A 23,750-nucleotide genomic window follows, 5' to 3' on the forward strand; every position below is an offset into this window, starting at 1 on the left:
CACCTTCAATCAAGGTAATGTACAAGATTTTGTTGTAAATTTGCAAAATGGAAGATGGATTTGGGGGTTAATATTATCACCGTATAAACTTACACAATACCACAAAATACTACTGCAGTAAACTGTAGCATGTAGTACTATTATAACTGTGTAGTACTTCGTAGTATTATGTTCTTTTACCTCATATGAATGCCTGGGAAATGTAGCTTACGGACAATACAGTTCAACTGACAAAATTTTGTTTTCATGGATGCCAACAAAGCAGAAAAACACGGTCTTTAACGGTCAAGTACGAGTAGTTGCTGTGCACTTTCAAAATGTATTTTGATGGTATACCAGGAGCAGAATATCAACGATCGCATACAGGACCAATGATTTCAAAGGATGCTCTTCTCTAACATTTAGTTACAGCGAAGCAAGGTATTTCATAGCAATTCGGTTGGTTCATTTTATAACCCTAACCGTCCTCAGTCCTCCACAGGTGAAGGCTTGAGGACTGTTAGGATTGATATTTGCAGGTGTTGTACATAAATTACCTTTATTTCAGAATAAAGGTATTTTTATTGTTTCTGAAAAACCACTGAAATCATCAGTGATTTTTTTTCTGTGCTCCAAGTGTTCGTATTTTCTGTGTCAGCAAGTAATGTGAGACTTCGAGACACATGGTGGCGGCAGACAAACCGGTCCTTTCCCACGGCTGTGCGCATGCTCAGAACTAAAGCGCATCTCCAGAACTGGCAAAAAGGACTGTTGTTTGCCACCACCACATGTCTCGAAGTCTCCCATTATAGACCAGCCTGCACGTAAAAGCTGTTGTATTCAGGATTGTAGTGTGACACCCCACCATCAACCATATCACCCCCTGCCCCACCTCCCCCATCCCACCCCATCTCCCACCGACCCCCCCCACCGAATTGTATGAAATACGGAATATTACCAATTAAATATAAGGTAGCTGGTACAATATATGGAAAAAAATTGGATTGCTCACAAAAAGGGTTAAAATAACGGTGTTTACCTGTAAAAAACACTTCATTTCTTTCTTTGGACCGTAATTTTTACGGTAAAATGTTGGCAGCACAGCTGCCATTCATTTACCTTACAATTTACGGGATTTGTTTTAGTGTAATTCTTGAAATACAGAATATTGGAATTCCAGAAGACTGTTTGATCTTGTTATTTATGTTGATTGTCGGTGCATCCTATAGGATCTGGGACTGCCATTCCTAATTGTGAATAGCCAAATGCCCGAGTGGTGACAGTCAATTCTTTTCAATTGAACAGCATAGCATATTTCACAGAAATCTGGACTCGTCAGCTCATATTAATTTTCTTCCTGGAAAGCAAGACACAACTTGACGTACTGTCAGCTCTCCAGGGCTGTATTTTATCGTGTGCACAGCTGTGACAAAGATTCCCCTTGTGGAAAACCTAGATCTGCGCTTTCCTATTTTTTGCGCTCTTCGGTGTTAGCACTCATTTACATTAATGCAAAAAGGATTTTTTCTTAAATGTCCCCACATTTCACCATTAGCCAAAATCCGAAGTAAGTAAAGAAATAAATTTATGCACAAAATGTTTTTTTTTTTCAAAAGTCCAAACAGAAAGGTAAAAGGTTGCCAGAAGAAAATACTGAAAAATGAAATGCAGGGCTCTTTAAAAGTCTCAGTCGATAAAAAAACGCTGTATTTTTTTCTGGCCCAGGCATTTTGCTTTGATTTCTTAAAACGATAGAGTAGAACTCAGCGGCGTATCCTGAAATTTTCCACGGGGAATCAAGGACGGAATATATTCTAACGTTTCATTTTTGCAGACAACTGTGAAACATTCATGAAATACATTGTTTATAATAGTATTGATGCACATACTTAAGGTACTTTAAATTAGTATGTCTCAGAGCAGGGGGCTTTTGACCACTCCCCCCACATTTCCCCGGCCCGCGCCTCCTCATTTAAAATGATTGAAGAGGCAATGTAGTTGCGTTTGATGAATTACTGCACCTCACACAAAGTACATTTTGTCCAATGTGTTTTACTTCAGGAAAGACCGGGAACTGGAAGACGCACTTTACTGTTGCTCAGAACGAAGCCATGGACCTCTTCATCGAGGAGAAACTTCGTGGCACCGGGCTAACATTCGATCACTAGTTGATCGAATCCCAGCAACAGAGCGGCACTCGGAAACCTTTCTCTCGTTACCTGTCTGGCAAGGCTTAGTCTTGTTTACAAGACCTTCCTGTAGTTTTATTCGCGAACCATGAATAATACGACCCATCGACGCGCGCCGTCAGAGGGCCCCCTTCACAAACCGCGCTCCGCTCACGTCACACGTACACACGAACTGCTCACACAACACAAACCGCTCACACAACGTAAAACCGCTCTCACACACAAACCGCTATCACCCACAAACCAATCTCCCCCACGAACCGCTGTCCCAGGAAGGTCTTCAGTTGTCGCAAAGCTCTGAACTCCTCCCGTGAAACTCTGGGAAGATTCCAAGCATGCGCACTTCGTTGTGCTCGACGTGCTGTCACGTAAGGGTGCACTGAACCAATTCAAGCTCCATTGAAAATAGTGTAAAATCAACCAAGTTCGGAGCCCCATGGCAGGCAACTGAAGTCCCTGAGGCCTCTCAAACAAAAAACAACGTGTTTTTTGGTCCTTCAGGTTTCATTTGATTTTCAATTTTTAGTAGGGTAACCAATGAATTTTTTAATTATCCGCCCAAAACAAACTCACCCCCCAAAAAGTGAATGTTGCCAAGCCCTCCCAGCGGCCATTTTTCAAATGACATCCCTCACCTTTCTCGGGCTCTTCTGACTAATTTTCAATCCCATTTTTGTCTGCTTTGCCCCCGGATGGGTGCCCCTGAATCTACAGAGATGATCCTGGGCCATACTGACACAATCCCACCATTTCGTGGCCCAAACAGCCCCCTCTTTTCGAAACAATCTCTGGGGGGTACTTTTTGTGCGCCTCGTCCTGGCGGAGAATTTTCCTTGAATTGGGACACTGCACACGTAAGGACCATAATGAGGGTGCATGCATGGTGTTATGTTAATCAATGCGTCTAGCGCCCAGTGTTCTTCTGTATTACAGGGTGCAGACCACTAATTCAAGTGAGAATTTCTGGCCAGCTCATTAGCATTAAAAGTGCCCCCACAGTGTCTTTTGAAAAAGGAGATTGTTTGGCCCCCAAACTGACGAGATTAAGTAAATCGTTGCCGGGATCAACTCCCAGGGTCTTTGAGCTTTCATATGAGAGCAGAGGGGCTAAAAACTACGGTTGAAAAATGGTCCTAAGTGCCCGAGAAAGTTGAGGGTTGCCACTTGAAAAACGGCTGCAATCAGACTTCGGAAAAATCACTTTTTGGGGGGTGATTTTGTTTTGTGGGAATAATTAAAAATGTAACTGGTTAACCCACAAAAAATTGAAAAGAAATCAAAAGATAAGTGACCAGACAAGAATTTAACTAGTGTTTCAGAAATCTCAAGGATGTTGGCGTGCATGCTATTGGGCCCCGCCTGAACAGTGCTGATTTTACACTGTTTTCAATTCGGCTTGAATTAGTGGACTAGACCCTACATGTATTATTTGCACTACCAGCAGACGTGTGTGTACATGTACATGTGTGGATGTACATGTACTGTACATGTACGTGTACGCACAAAATTATGTAAAGTTTGTACGTGCAGGTACTGTACATACGTCACAAGTACACTGGGAAGCTTTGACAGCTTGATGACAAATGCAGGATCTATACTCAGCCTAGCACTCGCTGCATCTATGGAGAGGTATCGCTTACATGTGATCAGTTGAAGATTACATATCAGACACCATCGGTCCATTGAAGACGCTATTATTTCTCCAAATTTACGTCCAATTATTACTCCAAGTATTACTCCAGTATGACTGGAGCGCAGTTTGTTGAAGGGGCCGTCTGACAGCGATGGGTCGTATTATTCATGGTTCCCGAATAAAACGAAATAAAACAACAGGAAGGTCTTGTAAACAAGACTAGGCAAGGCTATGAAGTACTTTCTTGTGTCCTGAGCGGTGCACTGAACTAACTGAAGCCCCATTGAAGACAATGTAAAATCGACCACGTTTGCATCCCCGGTGCGGGCAACCGAAGTCCCTCAGGCATCTCAAACAAAAAACAAAGTGTTCTGGGGTCATTCAGCTCTCAATTGATTTTCAATGTTTAGTAGGTTAACCAATGAAATTTTTAATTATCCACCCAAAACAAACTCACCCTCCAAAAAGTGAACGTTCCCAAGTCCGTCAGCGGCCATTTTTCAAGTGACATCCCTCCACCTTTTCAGGTTCTTGGGACAATTTTTCAGTGGCACTTTTCAGGGCTTCGCCCTGGGTTGGGAGCCCTTGAATCTAGGAAGTTCATTCTGGGCCATTCTTTCACACTCCCACAAATTCTTGGGCCACACAATCTCCTCTTTTCCAAATAAACTGCAGGGGTACTTTTTGAGCACCTCGGCCTGCCGAAGAATTTCCCTTGAATTGGGCAGTGCACCCTGAGGCACTGGCCCGTGTGTTTGCCAGCTATCACTCGGGAATGTGTACTTAACAAGGATTGAAATGGGCAACGAGCTGGACCAGGTCGCCGAGAGAGGTATATCGGGAAATCAAACAACACAACCTATAGGGATCTATAAAAGTTAAAAAGTAGAATGAGGACCTAATGGGTTTAGACACAATGTAATCCATTTATTTGTAATTTAAGTACTATTCATTATTTTAATTACTTTGTTATTTATTTGCCGAAATGGTGTATTGAATTTATTTTAATGGTAACAGCAAACACATACAGTTTTTCTCTTGTATTTTACTGGTTAGTTTGTCTTCCATTTGATTTGCATCTCATATTCCTAAAAGTGCCCTTTTAGATGTCTTTTAAAAAAGTTGTGCAATTTTATTGTGTTAAGGTACACACTGAAGCGGAGTATCAGGTCTGTGGACTTCAATTTTTTTTGGTGCCCCTGACCCATCGTTAAGTATTCTTTTTTCTAGTCGAGTAAATAATAACAATAATTAAAAACAAAGAATAACAGGTTTGAGCCATTTAAAATTGTAGGTTGGTGAAAGTGAAATAAGAATTTTGAGTGCAAAATGTGACTAAAAATGGAGTAGGCATACACTGAGTTCGTTAAATTCACGTGAACATAATCTGAATTCTCCATATTTAAGACGCTGTGGCTATTTTGCCTCGTGATTCGGGAAAACGTTTTTGCTTAGTTACATAAGAGACGCCTCACACCAATACACTGTTTTCATTCGATAAGAAGGGCACAGAAGAACCAGTCCATTCCAGAGATGGTGGTCACTATGCTAAAGGTTGCCCCGAATCACGATGTAAAGCAACGGCGTCTTTCGTTCGGGGACTTCAAGTTGCTACGTTTATGTGAAATCAGATTTATCAGTGTACCAGTTTCGTTTAAATTAAACTCGCAACAGGCTTATGGTGGGCCTCAGAGGGTAATGGAAATAAAAAGTGCATGCAGACTCCTGTTTTCATTCAGCCAGTCTGTCCAAACTAAAACTCGAGAAAACCAGACCAAAGAATTTCAAACCGATCAAAAGAGGGAAAGTATACTTGCGTCTCAGTACAACACAAGAATCGGCTCAAAGTCTGTATTCTCCAATGCGCCAAAACAAGTATAATGAATAAAGTGGAGATAACCAGTGACTTGCTTTATTAATGGGGAAGATAACGGGTGCCACACACAAAGAATTAGGACAAAACCCCTGTGCCTTACATGAATGACTTGTATAATGGGAAACGGTGAAGTTAGGTACTGACTTTACCATCGTAAATCATTTATTTTGTAGTATTTTTATTTCGGCTCTTCTATTTCTATTCTCTAAATTCAGGGAAAAACTGTATAATCCAGCCTTTAATTTAATTTTTGAAGGTTTTCTGTTCTCAAAGGTGTTTCTGTATTATAGTTCTTTTTCAGGTTTCTTGTCAATTTCATACAAGTTCAGGCCATGCAGTCTCAAGGTGGCGTTTACTTTTAAGAACTCTGAAAGTCGCGTACTGCTTTGTTTGCGCATACACAGTCGCTCGTACAGGCACGGTTCTACAAACAAACCATTATGAATGTCATCATAAACTAGGACCAGAAATTGATGTTTTACCATTCACTCGACAAGAACATTAGGGCTTGTAACTTCGTCCTCGAAAAGAGTATGACGTAGTTGTCCAGGGAGCCCGCGCATCTGTTTTTTATAGTACGCACTGGGGCATCGATTGCCCCCTGCAAATGTACCCCGGTAACGCCATTTCTGAAGACTCAGTTAACATACTGTCTCTTCCGGAATTGAATTCAGCTTCATAGCATCACCTCAGTCCAGACCAACTTCCTCCATCATCTTTCGTCTCCATCATCAAGTTTCAAGGGGGTCGCGAAGATCAAAGTCCCGTACTAGTCCAATCCTTCTAGAAACACAGCTGCCAGCCTTTTTATAGGTTTTCTATTTCCAGCCGTTTACTATCAAAAAATCGTGAGTGCAACCTGCAGCCATTCATAACGCTCGCCTCTCAAAGTCAAACAGGGATCACCTTTTCATGCAGCAATATTATATTCTAAATGTGCATGCAGCCACATTGAAAAGTAAGGGATGGGGGATATTTTCCCGATACATTTACCTCCCGTGAAATAGAAGACAATATGAAAAGGTTTATGGAAATTTTGTTTTATCTGCAAGGCATTACGGATGTCTGTTTCATTCACAGACGTTCGCTTGATTTATACATAAAGTTACGATGTAATTTTGATACGCAAAGAATGACACAGAAGGGAGGCCATGAGGCGTGAAGCTGTATGTCTCCTCTTAAGAACTTTTTTAAAAACAAAATTACAGCCGTTCCCTTTTTATGAGTAACATAAAATTTTGTTTGAGAGTCAGTCATGATGTTATATTTATGCAGCGTGGGTGCTTTTGAACTTTATGTATTGGCCTACAATATCTATCAGGAGTTGCTTTTGTTTGCAGTGTTTGGAGTTCTACTCTTTTCACCACGCATGTGCAACTATGATGACAACGACGATGACTTTTTCTTTTATATAATATTCAGCGAGACAAAGTATATCTTAATATAGATATTAAAATTAGTAGCTTTAACTGTTCCCTGTATCTCATCATATTCAGGCATATGTGGTTAAATGTATACACCCCATAGCGGGACGTTGCTAAAACTAAAGAAGTATTAGATTTACTCATGGTGTATAGACTAATCCAGCGACTGGAATTAGACTCCGTATTATTATTGTGGGAACATCCAGTGCGCACGCATGTGGTGCATACTCGTTGCATTCCTCTCGAACCGATAGGATGTTGTGACAGGGCAAAATACGTATATTCGTTATAACGTATAAGTTAAAACCTCTGTGTGAGTGTGATGGCCCCACTTGAAACGCGTCTCCTTGGATTTATCTAAAACCGGGATAACCCTTGTTATTTGAGTCTTCGTGCAAATGCATCGTTTCTCATTTCTAATCATTTCGTGATAAGCAATTTTTTAACATTGCATAAGTACGTACTTATGCAATGAAAACTTTTTTCTATGAAATCGGTGAAAACATCTATGCCCCTTTCAACATTATTTTTAGGGGGGGTTGCCGTTTACGCACACTATCTGAGAAGCATTTTTTATGCCAGGTATTTGTTACGTATCGTAAGCATTAGTGTCATCCTTCGATGAAACCTTGTTATTGCAGTTATTCCCTTAACCATTTCTCCCAGATTTTGTGATAATTTGTTGACTGATATTTCAGTTCTTTGGTGATTTGTGGCTTCAGTTCATGGCAACGGGCCCTTATACGTACACAGCTTTGTGCGAACACCTGCCAGTTAGTGTGTAAAACTGTGAATGTTGTTAAAAAGTGCACTTTCAATGTAAATATTAACCAAAAAGTATAGATGCAACTTCTGAATAGGCCTTTGTTTAAAGGAAACTTGAGAGATAAAAAAATGAATTTGGGAAAGAAATCCCCTTGACCCTTTCATTCCAAAGTGCCATTTGAAACCGGGCTGAAATGTCCCGTATGTCTTGCAAGTTATATAAATATTAATTTCATTTAGTACCAGGCTTTGTCGCATTAAAAAGGCTATAATCATTTTCCTGGTTTTACAAGAAAGTGAATGCCGGACTTGTGCAAGTTGAAGTTTGCCTAAAGCGCCCGTTCTTGTGTCGTTACTCCCGCTGGAGAGACATGAAAGGCCTCTGGCCTTCAGAGGGGTATGGGGATAAATCGGAAAAGCACAACCCCAGCTGTGTAATAATTGTGCTGCGTACATATACAGTACATGAACTTCATGCATGACCGGTCGACCAGCTGTGTCACTCTCGGTTCTCTTTCATGGACAACTTTGACGCCATTGGTTCTTGCGAAGTACGGCATTGCAATTTCACTGGGACGGAACTTCTGGCTACTGACGTGACGGCGGTGGAACTCTTCCGTGAAAACCTGGTTAAGGAAGCAGACCTGGATATCATTGGCAGTTTTCGCGGCTCGAAAGTCTGATGTGCCGAAGGAAAAGACGATAATCCTAACAATTTAATCAAAACAAATCAACAAGCAAGAACTAGGCACGGATACCGCAGGTAGGTCTATACCAGTATACATACACTCGGTTCGATAAATTGTTGAAATATGCCTGCTCTGTACCTAGGATTGAAGTTTGTACACAAGGCACATTTGTTCCTGGCTTTTCAGTTCCAGTTTGCCACTCCCTATAAACAGCAAACTACATGTAAGTTACTACGCAGGTGAACCCTGACATTTTTGAAATGGAACCTCTACATGTACATGTCATGCTGTGTCATTCAACCCTTGTACGGTCACGGTGACACAGTTCTGCTTTCGAGGTGTACCTATTGTACACGGTGGCCCACTCACGTGATTCAGCGTGCGCCGCCAAGCGTGAACTTTGTATGGAATCAACCCGTTGGATGTTTCATTGAGATTCGTGTATACATGTACACGTACATGTACTGTACATGTACAGGCTACCATTCCGTGCGTACTTGTGTGTTCGACTAGTATCCACATCTTATACAGCGTTTCACTCCTATGAAAATAATTTCAATAAACACTTAACTCGTGCAGGTGTGGACTCGAGGTGCACAAAAATAGGCGCAAAAGTTGGAAAGGCTGGTGGGCGTGTACTGCATGAAAGTAGGCAGGAAGTCGGCTATATATCTCACTCTAAATCCGAAAGACTGAAACTAGGGACAAGACGATTTATAGTGAAAATCACTCTCAATTTTGATTGAAATACTCTGACAAAATAATCACTTCAGTCGGGGCTCGAGTAAAAACTCGATCTTTTCGATTGAAAAAAATTCACTCTAAAACGTTTTGTCCCTAGTTTCCGACGGCGGGAGTCAAACTTCACTCGAAAGGATTAAGTTTTCACTCTTTGGAATTTAGAGACTACATACTATGATAGGTCTATCGCTGTCAGTCACCACACGTTCACACGAACGTGCAGTGATAGACAAGTACACGTAAAAATAACTCAAATTATCAATCTAACCTATTCTAAGCGACTTTATGCTGTCGTCTGAATCGAATGCTACCCAGCTTTTCGAATGAAGGGAGCTCGTTTCCGCCATATCCTACATGGTCAGTCTTGCAATTTACTCCTTTTTCCAAATGGAAAGCCATGCGCGCCAATCCCATTGATGACACACCTCTAATTGGTTTTTTTTATCCTGGTTAAGACAGGTCACGTAGAGTTCACCTCACGTAGAGGGGACTGCGTGAATATACGTCTGCATGAACTTGATGCGTGCAGGGCATTCCGTGCACGCTTAATCACCCGAGTCAGTGTCCAGTCCGGCAGGCAGATCTCTGTACACAACAAGCTGGAGTAAACTGCGAAATGTCAATCGTTAAACGACCCATGCCTCAGAAATTCCCTGAAGAGTTCGCAGCTCACTGAAATAATATTGAGTTTTGCTGGCATCAACGGGGGCCTAATGGTATTGGACCCATTTCATTACAGCTGAACTCATAAATCCATAACCCCAGTCTGCACTTAGAATGGCAAACGGAAACAGATCAAGTAGGGCCTACATAATCAGTAATCACTAAAGGGGCGGATCCAGGAATTTTTCAGGTTGGGTCAGGTTGGTAATTCTTGAGATCTCCTTTTTACGTACAAGCGAAAACGATGATAAAATAGTACATGACATAGGCCTACAATATTTACAATTGTATTTGTGCATGTACTTTAATTTGTGCATTATTTTCCCCATTTCGTATTTATTTGTGTGTCTCAGAGCGGAATTGTGCTCCCCAGATCCTCCCCTGCTTTAACATCTGATAGCGATTCCGTAACAATTAAGTGCACGTCTACAATAAGGATTGGCAATCCATACTGACGGATTACCAATCTGTAATAACAGATTAGGTTATTTTGAGAGGGTTGGCGCTGATGGACCTTTGTTGAGATAGTTTTCAATAGGGGAAGCTTCCAAGGGGCATCAAGACTGGTCCCTGATCAATATTGGCAATAGACCATTCTCCCATCGGATAGTGAACGGTGTTTCCCCAGACTGTCAGTAATACACAAAATATTGTGGCCAACCTTACCCAACTATGTTGAGAAAAAGGATCAGGAACTCAGAAAGTGAACCTAATGGAAACTAAAAGCATTCTCGTGATTGTTAAATTGCTTATCGAATTGTTCACTAGGTCATGGTTAAATTAAAACAGCCCAGTATTAAATACTGAAAGAATCTTTTGTTTTACGTTTTGAACAATGCTGTGTAATAAATTGGTGCATATGGAACGATAAAATTCAGAAACTGGTGCACGTCTATGGGTGAAGACCAGTAAATCAGTTGCCGTATACAACATTGATAAATATCCCCACTTCAAAAATCAGAAAAAAAAACAAATCACAAGTTTCACAGGTGTTCAAAGCTCACTTCTTCATCTGTCATTTTCCTCGCAATTTTCAGTGGCTTAACCGATGACTTTTGAAGATATTTCTTTCCAGAGAAAATCACCCCTAGAAACAGTCAGGAGGTCTATCGCCATTTTTGAAATTGATGCCTGTACTCCATGGCAAAGTAGAGAAATTCGGAAGGCCCGGTTAGGTCCGATACTTTCAAAAATACAAGCTGACAGTCTTGCCCCTGTATTTCATCCACCTTTTTAACAAACCACGCAGCTCACGTGCCACGAAAGGCTCTAATAGCAGACACTTTGACAGCCTACAAATCGTGATGTGGTCCACGCAGGCAATGTTCGACCTAGGTCCTGGACAAGGGAAAAAGGTCACGGTCCCCCGGGAACAGAGACGCGCATTAGTGACTGTGTGTACTCTCACGTGTGTAACATGTATATAAAATCATTTACACATGACCTTACTTATACTCACGTGAGACAAGTTTAATTATTGATGAGTTTTAAATGTCATATGAACACTGTCGTATAACGATTACACTCTTTCTGGCGAAATAAAGATTTGGGGAATTTTTTTCTGTCATATTCTGTAACTCTCTGATTCTCCTTCGTCTAAGGTACTTTCCTCCATTTTCAAATGGGTTGGGTGTCCATCTCGGTGTGATAAACTTCTCAACTGCTCATTCATTGTAGGGGACATTTTTATATTCTATGGTTCAAATATTTCTTTTTCACTTGAGGAATGGTCCTGCGGTCAAAAAAAAAATCCTAAAAAAACAATACCATGCCACTGCCAGATGACAGAATAAACTTTCCAAAGTGCACTTTGCCATACTTTTTTTTTCTAATTGGGTACTATAAGTGGCTTTTCCAATACGTTGTTCGAGTCCGGCGGTGTCAAGGCACCATGTACACGGTGTTGGTGTGTGCATAATATTTTTCCTTTGACGCGCGATCCGTACATGCTATACAAATACACACTTGCATGCGTGGGCTGCGGTACTGTACTGCTCAGTGCACGCGTATGCCTTACCGTGGATTTCGACTGCCGCTGCGTTGATATTAGGGCGAAATCGTATCGCAGTCACTTTGTACAGGTCATCGCACCGGACAAGGTCCTCTTAGGTGCAAGGTCAGTACAACAAAAGGCTATTTCGAGGTCGGGCCCACAAAAATAGGGTCGGTTGGAAATGAGAACCATAGAATCTAAAAGCGGCGACTTTGTTTGCGTTATCGTGAATAAACTGATCTTCTATTTGTCACCTCAAACACTAAACGATTTCACGATCCGTGTCAATATTGAAACAATGCACTAGGCCCAACTCGCAATTTTTTTAGTGTACATGTTTACTTTAACTTAGATTATTCCTTCATATAATACTATGCTAGTGTTTCAAAGACAAATCTCTGTGTATTCCAAGAGAACAAATATATATTATTAGACAGGCTTGTGTAACACGGTGAGTTTCTGGAATAGTCTGAATGGCGCTACTAAGAGACCGTTTACTTTATCTCCAGTTGTAAACAAAAAGAATCGATTGCTCGACCATTGTAATAATTTCTGATAAATAATTATCTACTTCCTGCCTTCATGTTCTTGTCATGGTGGTATTTTCTCCTTATTCGTCACTTGTGATTATCTTCCACAGGTTTCACCGCGTCATTCCACTTTTGAATTGTCTTTTCCTAATTCATGACAAGCAGATCCATTCCTGCTTATTCTTCTTGTTATCAAATTAGTTTTTGTTTTATGTTAGAAAAGGTCGGAACAAGTTTCCAATATTAGCCAGCCAACCTAATTAGCATATTCCAACGCAGTGGAAGGTATGATAGAGCGGGAATGTTATTCATTGTTAACTTATCGAGTTATTGTCTAGCTTGCATGTTTTCTTGTTTGATCTTTATTTTGTTTTTGTTTGTCTCTGTTAAAGGCTGTCCTTGAATGAAGCAATAAGTCAGCATTTAGCTGCTTGCATATAGTACGTATCTTTATAAACAACTAGAAATTCATTGGTTTTTTTTGTCAGGATTCCCGATAGTTGTCTGAAACATAAGAATATGAATTAAAGGGATGATGGATGACTTGAAACGAAAATCTAATCTAATATGGGGACAAAGTTCGAACGTATCTGAAGAAGGACTCCGTTCGTACATGTAGAAAGGAGACATAGAATGATCCTTAGAATATTCCATTTTCCCTGGGCTTATTATCCTCCTTAGATTGCCTCGGTATAGGTTTGTTTTACTACGCCACACGAAGCACTGTCGATATTTTTATACTACCTCCCATTACATAAAGTGATATCGGCATGTTTGCATGATTGAATAGATCACAGTGTCTTATGGACTTTGATCCAATTTAACGACCAAACTAAAAAAGTTAGCCTCGGTAGTTTGGTATGGTAATTTGCAGTGATCACTACTGCGCATATGATAATTGTTTGTTGACTTCCTCACAGGAATAACACTTACAGTGTCTTCTTGTTTATTTGAAGCCTGAGCCAAGCTGCAACAGTATGGACAAGTATGTTACTAGTGAAGAATGTAAGTACCTTCAATGTACTGATATTCTTAGAAGTCAAGTTCATCACCCCTTTTAAAGTTCGATGGTCGTTTGCAAAATCAGCCAGGGTAATACAGTCCATTAAAGGAACCGCCCTGATCATAATTTACCTTCATTCTGGAAAACAAAGATAATCACAACAACTCAAAGCTATTCAGGTGTTTTAGATCACACTGTAGCTAATTTTTTCACCTAATAACTTTTATCTGAAGATGATCGATCCTAAAGTTGTCGTGAGGGCCACCGACGTTTTTGCAATCTAATTTTCGTATTGAGCAATTTGAAAGACCCTCGTTTGCACAAGGCCAACAGACTTGCTCAAGCCCTTGTTTCCCACAAATTCACAGTTCATGAAACCTGCTACAAGGTCTTGTGTCTCAGTCTGAGATTTTAAGGCGACGCGTGCAAAGTGTGATTTGGTCCATATTGGGGTACGTGTACGGGTCTCCTGCAGTACCTTCGTATTCCGTGAGCCCTGATCATTTGAAATCTTGAAACGAGTAGAAAATACCATCTCAATTACTTGCCAGAAATTGTCAAGCAAGTTCACGCTAACTCGTGCCAAATTATGTACATAAATGTTTCATTAGTCACGCACGCTTATATTTTGGAAATGCTCACATTCTGTGCCAAATCTTTGACAGAGCGATATTTTGTCACTCACAAATCACCGGTACCAAATGAGTTTGAGCGAGCAACAGAAAAAAACCTGTCGTTATTCAGACGCTGATTAGAATTTCATCTAGGCTCCTAACACTAATGCGCTAGACCTTGAAACGATCGCATGATCGATTTGCTTTTTTTGTATATTGGAGCTGAAAAACAAATTGTTTAGGCCTAAATTTTTTCTTAAAACTTCCATGATGCGGATGCAAAGAAAACCTTAAAATACAAAAAATAGCGCGTTTACATGTATGTGTTTAAATATTTTCGTTTGTGATCGCAGATCACAGATCTGTGAAACAGGCTTTTAACTTCTATCGTTTATTTTTCAATGCTTCTGTGTTGCAGTTCGAGAGTTAATGAGGCGGCAGTACACAGCCGAGTCTCCCTACACGCTGGGCGAATACAAAGGAGTGCCACTTACGCTAGATGTGTGTGAAGTTATGGACGACATCAAGAGCTTCGAAGTCAGGCCCGACGACTGTTGGGTGGTGACTTACCCAAAGGCAGGTGGGACACAAATCTGCCGTTGCACTTTGAAATTACATACTAGTACTTCACAATGATTTAACTCCATATTAAGGGTGAAACAAAAACTTTCTTGCGAAGTCATTGACCGCTGCGCCCAGTTCGATTACCGATTGCTGTTAATTGACCAGGCTTTTGCAGCAAAATGCCACGGTCGTATAATGAGCAATTGGGAATACATATTACATGGGAATACATACATATTCTTAACTGCACGAAAAGAAAGGAATGTCCACTGTAGGTATGTAAGGAAGGTGAGGGTGCGTGTGTGTGTGAGGGGAAGACTGGTTCAGTAGCCTATCCTTCACCGGCATTTACCCCCATAATAATTGGCAGTGGCATACAAAACGTGGGAAAACGGGTCAGTCGAGCTGGCTAGGGGGAGGTATTTGTATGGCGAAGGCAGCGGGGTATGTGATATGAAATTATCCTGTTCTATTTCATCTCGAGACTGCATTGCAATGTTTTATATGTTTAAGTGACAGTTCATCACTCCCTTTAAGGTAGATGATTTGGAACGGGTTATGAGAGGGTGGTAAATCTGAAGATTTGGAGTAGTTCTCAGCCATGATGAAGTTGCACTTTGTTTAGATGTGCATTTGCTATGGGGGATTCCATTGGCACTTACGCGCATATTATGCACGTCGTAAAGCGTGACATCATTATGTTCTGTCCTTTGATGCTGTATTTTGCTCATAAATGGTGACAATATTGAAAGTTTTTCCTTGGCTGTGTCACTGAGATTTATTGTTTTATTTCACCTTACAGGCACTACCTGGGTTCAGGAAATCATGTCAGCAGTGGTGCATGATGGGAATCTGGAGGAAATCAACAAAACGCATACAATGTTGCGTGTGCCTTATCTTGAAGAAAATATGCCGGAAAAAGTCAGGCGTCTAAAAAACGTAAGCAAGTGGCCGAATGCCGCCGAGTACTTTTTCCATTGTGGATTGCAGTGGAAGAGATTTTTTATAAAAATAGCCATCTAAAGCTTACCACGACCGAAGCAGATCCCAGCTCAAACAGAGCCGTGCCTGTCGAGCATTGACATATTCAAATGAAATTGTCCATACAGTGACGTCGGTGTTTTGTAATGCAAAAGTGTATCCGCCTCAGCCAGACACATCCCCTGATCGGTTGAAAAGAACCATATTGGTAGGAATCAATTTGGTTAAAGCAACGCGACCACAGCCTGGAAAATACCAGTCTAAAAGAACCTCCCTTGCTAGGAAAATTGCGCCCTCTCTTCGTCCCCCTTGGGGTGTACAGCACAATCTCAGGCTGAGTTCGGGCAGCTTGTTCTGGTATGTTCACGAACAGCTCGACCTGTTGTTCGTGGGTCGGCCGCTGGAACGCCGGGAACGTACAGCCGCTTATTGCTGGTATAGTTATTTTGTGGCAAAAGTAACATGCAACATGGCGACGTCCTTGTGCATTCTTCGATAGTTAATGTGGATAACTGGGCTAACTTGAGTTTCCTTTAAAAAATCATTTCTGTCTGGGTAAATTATTAATGTTAATTTGTCAAAACTTTCCGTTGTCTTTGACTCTAAGCCCTCTCGATAGTTTTTGCAGCTGCTCAAAAATCAAATCTCACAAGCTTTTCTGTGTGTTCGTGAAAAACCCTGACGAGGAGGTGGTGTGTGATCCTGTTCTGAGAACAGTGTTCTTTGGTCGTGCCCCCGCCGTTCAAGCGCGAGAACAAAAAAACCGTGTCATGAACAGGCCGCCCGAATTCGACCTCATTGGCGGAACTGGTTACCGTGTCTCCCCTTCCCTATGGGACAGCACTTTATTCATGACAAAATGTGATTCATTTCAAATCATTCTCTTCCTCCGAAAAACTCCACAGTTTTTGAGTGTTCAGAGTGTAGCTCATGGGAATAGAGTATGATTAATTATTGGCATAAGGACACTCCAGGATATTAAACGGGTTACACGGCAATAGAGATCAGTGGTACTACGTAGACTGGATGGCGAGTCGTCGGACACCATAGTTTTGTCCACGTCTAACGGAGCTGCGCCAGTGTAAATTGTGATATATCGTTAACTCCATTTTGGTCAACGCGTATTGGAGGGTCGATCATTCTCATTTTGGAAAGAAGACATCTGTATAGTGCCAGCTATGGAAATCAAGAACAAAACTCAACCTACTACCGACTTTGCATCAAAACTAGTGAACACCTGTAGCGGGTTTCTGATAAAAAATAACTACACCTTACCTCACTTGACTTCAGTTGAGGCTGCACATCTTTTTGAGACGAAATAATGTCGCAAACGGCACGGACTGTTATGGAAGTATTTTTGCATTATCATATTAATTGACAATACAGGTCACCTGTTGGAGTACATCATTATTTTTAACCAACAGGAGACAGTTTAGGCCATGTGCTAGGGGTCTACAACCAAGTGCAGTTCAGTAGAGGTTCGGGTTGGGGGTTCTGCATTGGCAAAGAGGCTTTTGTACCGAGGCTTACGAGAGTGAATCAGGCCTGCTAACAGAGTGACAGGTATATTGTTATTACTGAAAAGGTCAATGTCTCGGGTCTGAGAAATATAGGATGCAATTAAGGTTGAGCGTCCCCGTCCGTAGATCACATGACGGGTACCAAAGTTCGTAAAAACAGACTCGTATCGGTTCAGCCCATTTTCCAAGAAGTTTATCACATGTGTTCGTATGTGGTTTACATTGTGGTTTACACTCTTGGTTACACGTATAGGATTTTACTCGTGGTTTACACTTGAAGTTTACACCTGTTGTTTATACCTGTGGGTTCCACTTGTGGATTTACACTTGCGGGTTGCATTTTTTATTTACACTTTTTTCCCCGTTTTTCTCGTGGGTTACAATTGTAGGTTTCGACATACCGGTTGACCATTCTGGTTTAAATTTATGGTTTGCATTTGTGGCTTGCACCTGTGGTTTAAACCAGTCCGTCACACAGTTTACTTTCTCGTGCAGCTTTAAACCTGTGGGTTACACTTGTTTTTTACACCTGTGAATTACAGTTTTTGTTTGCGTTCGTGGTTTTCGCTTGTTGGTTTCAACTTGATGGTTTGCAACCGTGGTTAACACTTATCTTACAATTAATGTGAGTTGCACTTGTGGTTTAAGCTTATGGGTTATACCTTTTGGTTTAAAGCTACACTTTATGGTTAACACTTGTGGTACACTTGTGTTGGTTTACATTTGTTTACATTTGCGCTCCACACCGTTTGATTGTACTTGACTGAAAGATTCTTAATAAACGTGATCGTTTATGTTTATTATTATTAAAGATGCATTCTCAAAAGTGTAAATTGAGTTACCAGTCAACATGGAGTTTCCAGTATTTCGAGGTTTTGGTTTTACTCTAACCGGCTTATATTCTTACTCCTCTGTTGTCTTACTCAAAAAAGACTCATTGTTTTCTCTGTAGATTCCCCTGAAACACAGAATAGCAGACGAGATGCCGTCTCCCAGGGTTCTGAAGTCTCACCTTCCTGGCCAACTCTTGCCTGCCCAAATCTGGGCGAAGAAGTCTAAGATCGTCTACGTCATCCGCAACCCCAAGGACATGATAGTGTCCTTCTACCACTTCGAGCAAATGTTGAATTTGAAGGGCTCAGGTCAATCCTTTGCGGAATATTTGGAGTACAGGAATTCTACCAAAGGTACAAAGGAAACTGTAGGTTCTTATAACACCGACACAATAAGTGAAAGAATTCACCAAACCTGTTCTACTTGTCCAAATTATGCAATATTTGGAATAGAATAACCTCCCACTGTAACTTTGCAACACCAGGGTAGATTAGATTGATTAGATTGACCGTTATGTTGGTTGTCCCCGTTACCCATTGTCATTTTCTGTCACTGGTTATGCAACAGAAGTCTTTGAATTCTCATTGAAAGAAAAATAAACTTTGCCAATTGGTTAAAAAGGTAAGGACACCGAAATACCGCCGTCAGTAATAACCCATCAGATTACATTGGGAAGGCAACAAAAGTGTAGTATTCCGTTAACTTCACATATTTTCTTGCTGATTAGTCATTTTTCCTGTTCGTATTTGGTTGTTTGAAAGCGAGCTATGGATCGTGGTGGGATCACTACTTGTTTTTCTGGAAGAGGAGGGAGGAGCCAAATATTCTTTTGCTGCGGTTCGAAGATTTAAAAAAAGTGAGTTCTCGTAATGAGTCATATCTTTGCATTTAATTCTCCTATCTGATTGGTGTATTTTTAACTGATTTGCTCTGGCGGCTGTGAAATTGATTTGTTTAATGAGCCAGGTCAGTTCAAATCCTTTTTTTAAAAGCTTTTCAACATTCTCATCGCATAACTAGATAGAACAAACCATGTATTCCATATACGAATTTTGGGTGGATTTGAGCCAGTTACAGTCAGTTAATACATGTTGTAAGTATAGTACCTATACTCATAAATACACTGGTGGACGCATGGATAAACAGAATTGGATTACACAATACTCATTTTGGCACCTGTTCCAACTATACTTCTCTCTTAATTAACGAGATATTTAAAGCAAAATGCCACTTTTCGAAGCTTACCTGTAAAATATTACTGAATAATGTGATGTGAGTGCAAAGCTAATATCTAGGTAAGGCTAAAATCGATAATGCGTTGAGGGTGAACGTTTTTACCTTGATGAAATAAATTTCTTCGCAAAAGAATTAGGGCAGTATATGATATCACCTTTTGAAACTGATCTTTTCTACCACAAAATGGACAAAAAGAGGGGAAAAGAAAAGAAAATATAAGCAGTACCCTCCATAAGATTGGATATCACTGACGTCTTCTATAACAGTCCTTTCCCCTATCCAACACACAGCGTCAACCAGCTCTACCGACCTCCCTTTTTTCCCTCAAGTTATTTTCAATCCACTACCCCACAAATTATGATGAGACTGTTTCGTAAATGTAGCACTGGCACACGTAGAAGGATGGCAGTTTGCTAAAAACAAGTCTCGTTGATTAACAGTGGTATAGGCTATGTAAGCTTCCTACTAGTTCCAAGCTTCCTGCTTGATGCAGATTTAAAGAGAGACGTTTAAAAGCTTGTCTTTAATAAGTGCATGTTTTTACGATTGTGTGTTTTTCAATTCACACCGTGGTATTTTCTCACGTCCGTATTTTTGTGGGCCCTTACATTTTTGCTGGTTCAAGCGCTCACCGTGATAACCTAGTTCTGTGTGTAATTTTTATCTCCATGCGTTTGTTTCGATTTGTTGCCTGAATAAGTACACAATTCCATCCCCAAAATGTCTATTAGAAGGAATTCACTAGCTGTATTTATTCAGAATTTAGTTTCTCAATTTTAATGGTATGAAGAGGCATGTTTTCCAAAGGTAGTGTGTAGTTAATTACATTTAATTATGCCAAGCTAAGCAGACATGTTTCTGACAAGTTGGCAGTCGTGCTGACGAGGTATGATCCATCCAAATCGTCGTCAGTCTGTTGCTACGAAGTTTAAACATTACAGCGTAAGTGCCATTAAATGACACTTTGGCCCTCTCGTGTACCATTTGGGAACGCAGGACCTACGCGGAAAGGTGGAGCAAATCAGCCGATTCCTGGGCAAGGACCTGCCGGCTGAAACGCTGGACGCTGTCACGGAGCATTGCACCTTCGCTAACATGAAGGAGAATCCCATGACGAACCCCGATACGCTGTATGCACCCAGAGATAAGCTGGAGAGCACCTTCATGCGGAAAGGTGATAATCGATAGTACTGGCTAATGCAATAACATATTCATCCCATAATGGTTGGAATCATGTCAAAGGGGTATGTCTTAGCTTGGCCATACAGTTGTGTCGAATTTGATATAAAGAGCATAGTATTTCCATGGATCGGAATGCTGCTGCCAACCGTAATTGTACATCTTCAGTCCAATTTGAATGACAAGGTATCCCTTGCATTGCAAATCATCACCGTTTTCGTGATTCAGTAGCAACACATATTCCTGTTATTTGCAAAAGTAGTTTTTGTTGGTTAAACGTAGAGAAGTATACACTTCAAAAGCAGTTCTTTTCATTGCATGATTCTTTGAAATGTGAACTTGTTTAATTAATAGCTCATACTAATCAGGGAAACGTGCGCTTCCTTCGTGGAAACTAAGACACGACTTGACTTACTGTCGGTTATTCAGGGCAGTTTTTGTACCAGGCATGAAATTGGGCAGAGGGGTACCCCCAACAAGTCCAATCCCTATACACACTCCAGCCTATTGTCACTTAACACCCCCCCCCGATGTCTGAAAAGAATTCGTGAGATACCAGTATAACAATAATCAAAAAAAAGGTGGGGGGTCTCTCTGTCCCATAGTTCGCTTCACATGGCGTTTTTATTTGGTCGTGTATAGGCAGAGTGCATTCATCGTGCACGCAGCTGAGAATGTGACGAACCTTCCCCTTGTGAAAACGTAAATCAAAGCTTTCCTACTTCTTCAGCGTTTTAACCCTAACCCTCCTGAATCCTTCACCTGTTGGAGGATTGAGGAGGGTTAGGGTTAATGGATTTCTGGCCATGTTAGCACTCCATTATCAGAATGCAAAAGGAATTTTTCTTAAATGTCTTGCTCTTACACCATTAGCCGAAAAACCGAAGTAAGCAAAGGAAAAAAATTCTGTAGGCCAAAGGAAATGTAAAAAAAAAGGTCCAAACAGAGAGGAAAAATAGTATCCTGAATAAAATCTTTTGGAAAAATGAAATGCAGGATTGGTAGCTCTTTAAAAGTCTTAGTAGATTAAAATACGCTCTATTTTTGAAGTTCTGGCGCAAGCATTTTGTTTTGATTTCGTAAAACAATTTGGCAGGACTCAGTGGCGTATCCTGAGATTTCCGCGGGAATCCAAGGGCAGGATATTCTTTTTACGTTTCGTTTTTCCAGACAACTGTGAAATATTCATGACATACATTGTTTACAATGGTATTTGTGAACTTACTTCAGGTATAGTTTACATTAATTTCCAATTTCCCCTTTATTTTCTCAGAGGAGGGGTTTTTAGACCGTCATACCTCTTCCATTTCCAGGACCTGCGCCTCCTCATTTAAAACAACTGAAGAGGCAATTTAGAACCTTTAACACTTTTGATGTTTTACTTCAGGAAAGAGCGGGAACTGGAAGACGCACTTTACCGTTGCTCAAAACGAAGCCATGGACGTCCTCATCGAGGAGAAACTTCGTGGCACCGGACTAACCTTCGATCACTAGTTGAGCAAATCTCAACAACAGAGCGGCACTCGGAAACCTCTCTCTCGATACCAGCCTGGCAAGGCTATAAAGGTGGTTTTTTTTTGTCCTGAGGCTCAGGCCGGAGTGTTTGAAGTTATGTATTTAACAGGACTGTGGGTATGGGCAACGAGCTGGACCAAGAGAGGGCGCTATTTTCTTGGCAACGGAGGATCCGTTGGTTGGAACTGAACTTGCTCGTTCACTTATAACAACTCGGAAATGCACGCGTGACAAACTCACGGTGGCATCGCTAGCAACAAAATGAACACTGCCAGCCAACATTGCCCTTTCCAATCGATGAGGAGGTGCTTCTGCTCTGGGCAGATACCTGACACAGGCTTAGCTTTGATCTTCATAGCATGCACAATACATTCATTATTGTATGTAGGCTAATTGGAAGTCCGAGATGTCGATAACTGAATTTACATCCGGGGAGATCAGAATAACGATGGTTCAGATCTTCATATAAAGGCTTTGGATATCAGGGAAGTAACTTCTCAGGAATCTAGAACTTTCAGTTTAAAAGTGGAATCAGGACTTAGTAGGTTTGGAAATTGTGGAATCCATTTATCGGTGTTTTTAGTACAATCAGTTCTTTTAATTACCTTGTTATTTAATTGTCGAAATGGTGTACTGAATTGATTTAAATGGGTAGCAACATACATATACGGTTTTCTCTGGTCTTGTACTGGTAATTTTGTCTTCCATTTTATTTGCATCTCAAATTCCTTCAAGTGCCATTTTTAGACGTCTTTTAAATAATTTTGTGTAATTGTATTGTTTTTATGGTGCACTCTGAAGTGATGTATCAGGTCTCTGGATTTCAGTATTGTTTGTGGTGCCCCTGGCCCATCGCCAAGTATTTTTTCAATAATTAAGAACACAGAATATGTTTAAGCCATTTAAAATCGTAGGTTGGTGAAAGTGAAATGAGCATCTTTGTAAAATTTGAAAAATTTTTCAAACCCCAGTTTTCATTCAGCCAGTCTGTCCAAACTAAAACTCGAGAAAGCCAATAAGCCAATGCAAAATATAAAAAATAAAGTGATGAAGTGGCGGTAACTGGTAACTTGATGTTTTTAATTGGGAAGGTAACAGGTGTCACACAAAAAGAATAAGGACAAACCTTCCTGTCTTCCATAAATGACTTGAATAATGGGGAACGGTGCAGTTAGGTATTGACTTTACACCTCTGTAAATCATTTATTTTGCAATATTTATATTTCAGTTCTATTTCTATTCTCTAAATTCAGAGAACAACTGTGTAATCCAGCCATTAATTTAAACGTTTGCAATAAAATGTTTCGGCTGTGGCAGCCACACACTGAACATACTAGAATTCATCAGTTTGTTTGCAAAATATAAACAAGCATTTTTTCTGGGGTTGTGTAGAGATACAAGATTACATTGGTGAAAACATGTGCATAGTCCAAACAATCCCCACCCAAAATAATTTTAAGGGCAAGTCTGTGAATGCTCTCCAACCTCCCACCATGAATTTTTGTTAACCCGGGATTTCTGCTGTAGCATATTCCATAAGTGACCAAATTTAACCTTTGTACACTGTTAGCAGGTCTGAAAGAGATAAACTAAATTTCTTCAATAGTTTGAGCAAAAACATTTAACCATTGGCCTTGTTACAAATATAGTCAACATGTTTATCCCATTTACGGTCTTGGCTAACCAAAACACCGAGTATTTCCACAAAGTTAACTATCTGAAGTTGCGTATCTGAGATTTGAAAAAGTGTGGAAACTCGAGTGTTTTCATAGAACACCCATTCGTACTATAACATTTTTAAGGATTTATTTTCAAATGATTT

At 40.6% G+C, this 23,750-nt stretch overlaps 2 protein-coding genes across 6 annotated transcripts in view; both read left to right on the forward strand.

The window, feature by feature from the left end:
- Nucleotides 1-5,523, forward strand: part of LOC110983886 (sulfotransferase 1C2-like) — a 38,304-nt gene extending 32,781 nt beyond the window's left edge. The window contains exon 8 of the mRNA XM_087142752.1: nt 2,041-5,523. Coding sequence (XP_086998878.1) covers nt 2,041-2,147 — 107 coding nt within the window. The 3' untranslated portion in view covers nt 2,148-5,523. The remainder of the gene's footprint in view (nt 1-2,040) is intronic.
- A 2,810-nt stretch (nt 5,524-8,333) lies between these two features.
- LOC110983910 (sulfotransferase 1A3-like) lies at nt 8,334-23,257 on the forward strand. Of its 5 annotated transcripts, none has more exons than XM_087142223.1 (9): nt 8,334-8,629; nt 12,875-12,922; nt 13,439-13,487; nt 14,518-14,679; nt 15,466-15,602; nt 18,117-18,351; nt 18,760-18,854; nt 20,231-20,408; nt 21,801-23,257. In XM_087142223.1, the coding sequence occupies exons 3-9, from the start codon at nt 13,460-13,462 to the stop codon at nt 21,905-21,907; spliced, it is 942 nt and encodes a 313-aa protein (XP_086998349.1). In that variant the 5' UTR covers nt 8,334-8,629; nt 12,875-12,922; nt 13,439-13,459; the 3' UTR covers nt 21,908-23,257. The 5 variants fall into 5 exon arrangements, with proteins under 5 accessions (XP_086998349.1, XP_086998348.1, XP_086998347.1 ...); XM_087142221.1 differs by having other exon boundaries at nt 8,335-8,629; nt 13,403-13,487; XM_087142222.1 differs by lacking the exon at nt 12,875-12,922 and having other exon boundaries at nt 8,334-8,616; nt 13,437-13,487.
- The last annotated feature ends 493 nt before the right edge of the window (nt 23,258-23,750 follow it).

The sequence above is a fragment of the Acanthaster planci genome, linkage group LG10, assembly GCF_054643075.1.
Source record: "Acanthaster planci isolate LZ-2023a linkage group LG10, COTS_SCS, whole genome shotgun sequence".
In the NCBI taxonomy this organism is placed as follows: domain Eukaryota; kingdom Metazoa; phylum Echinodermata; class Asteroidea; order Valvatida; family Acanthasteridae; genus Acanthaster; species Acanthaster planci.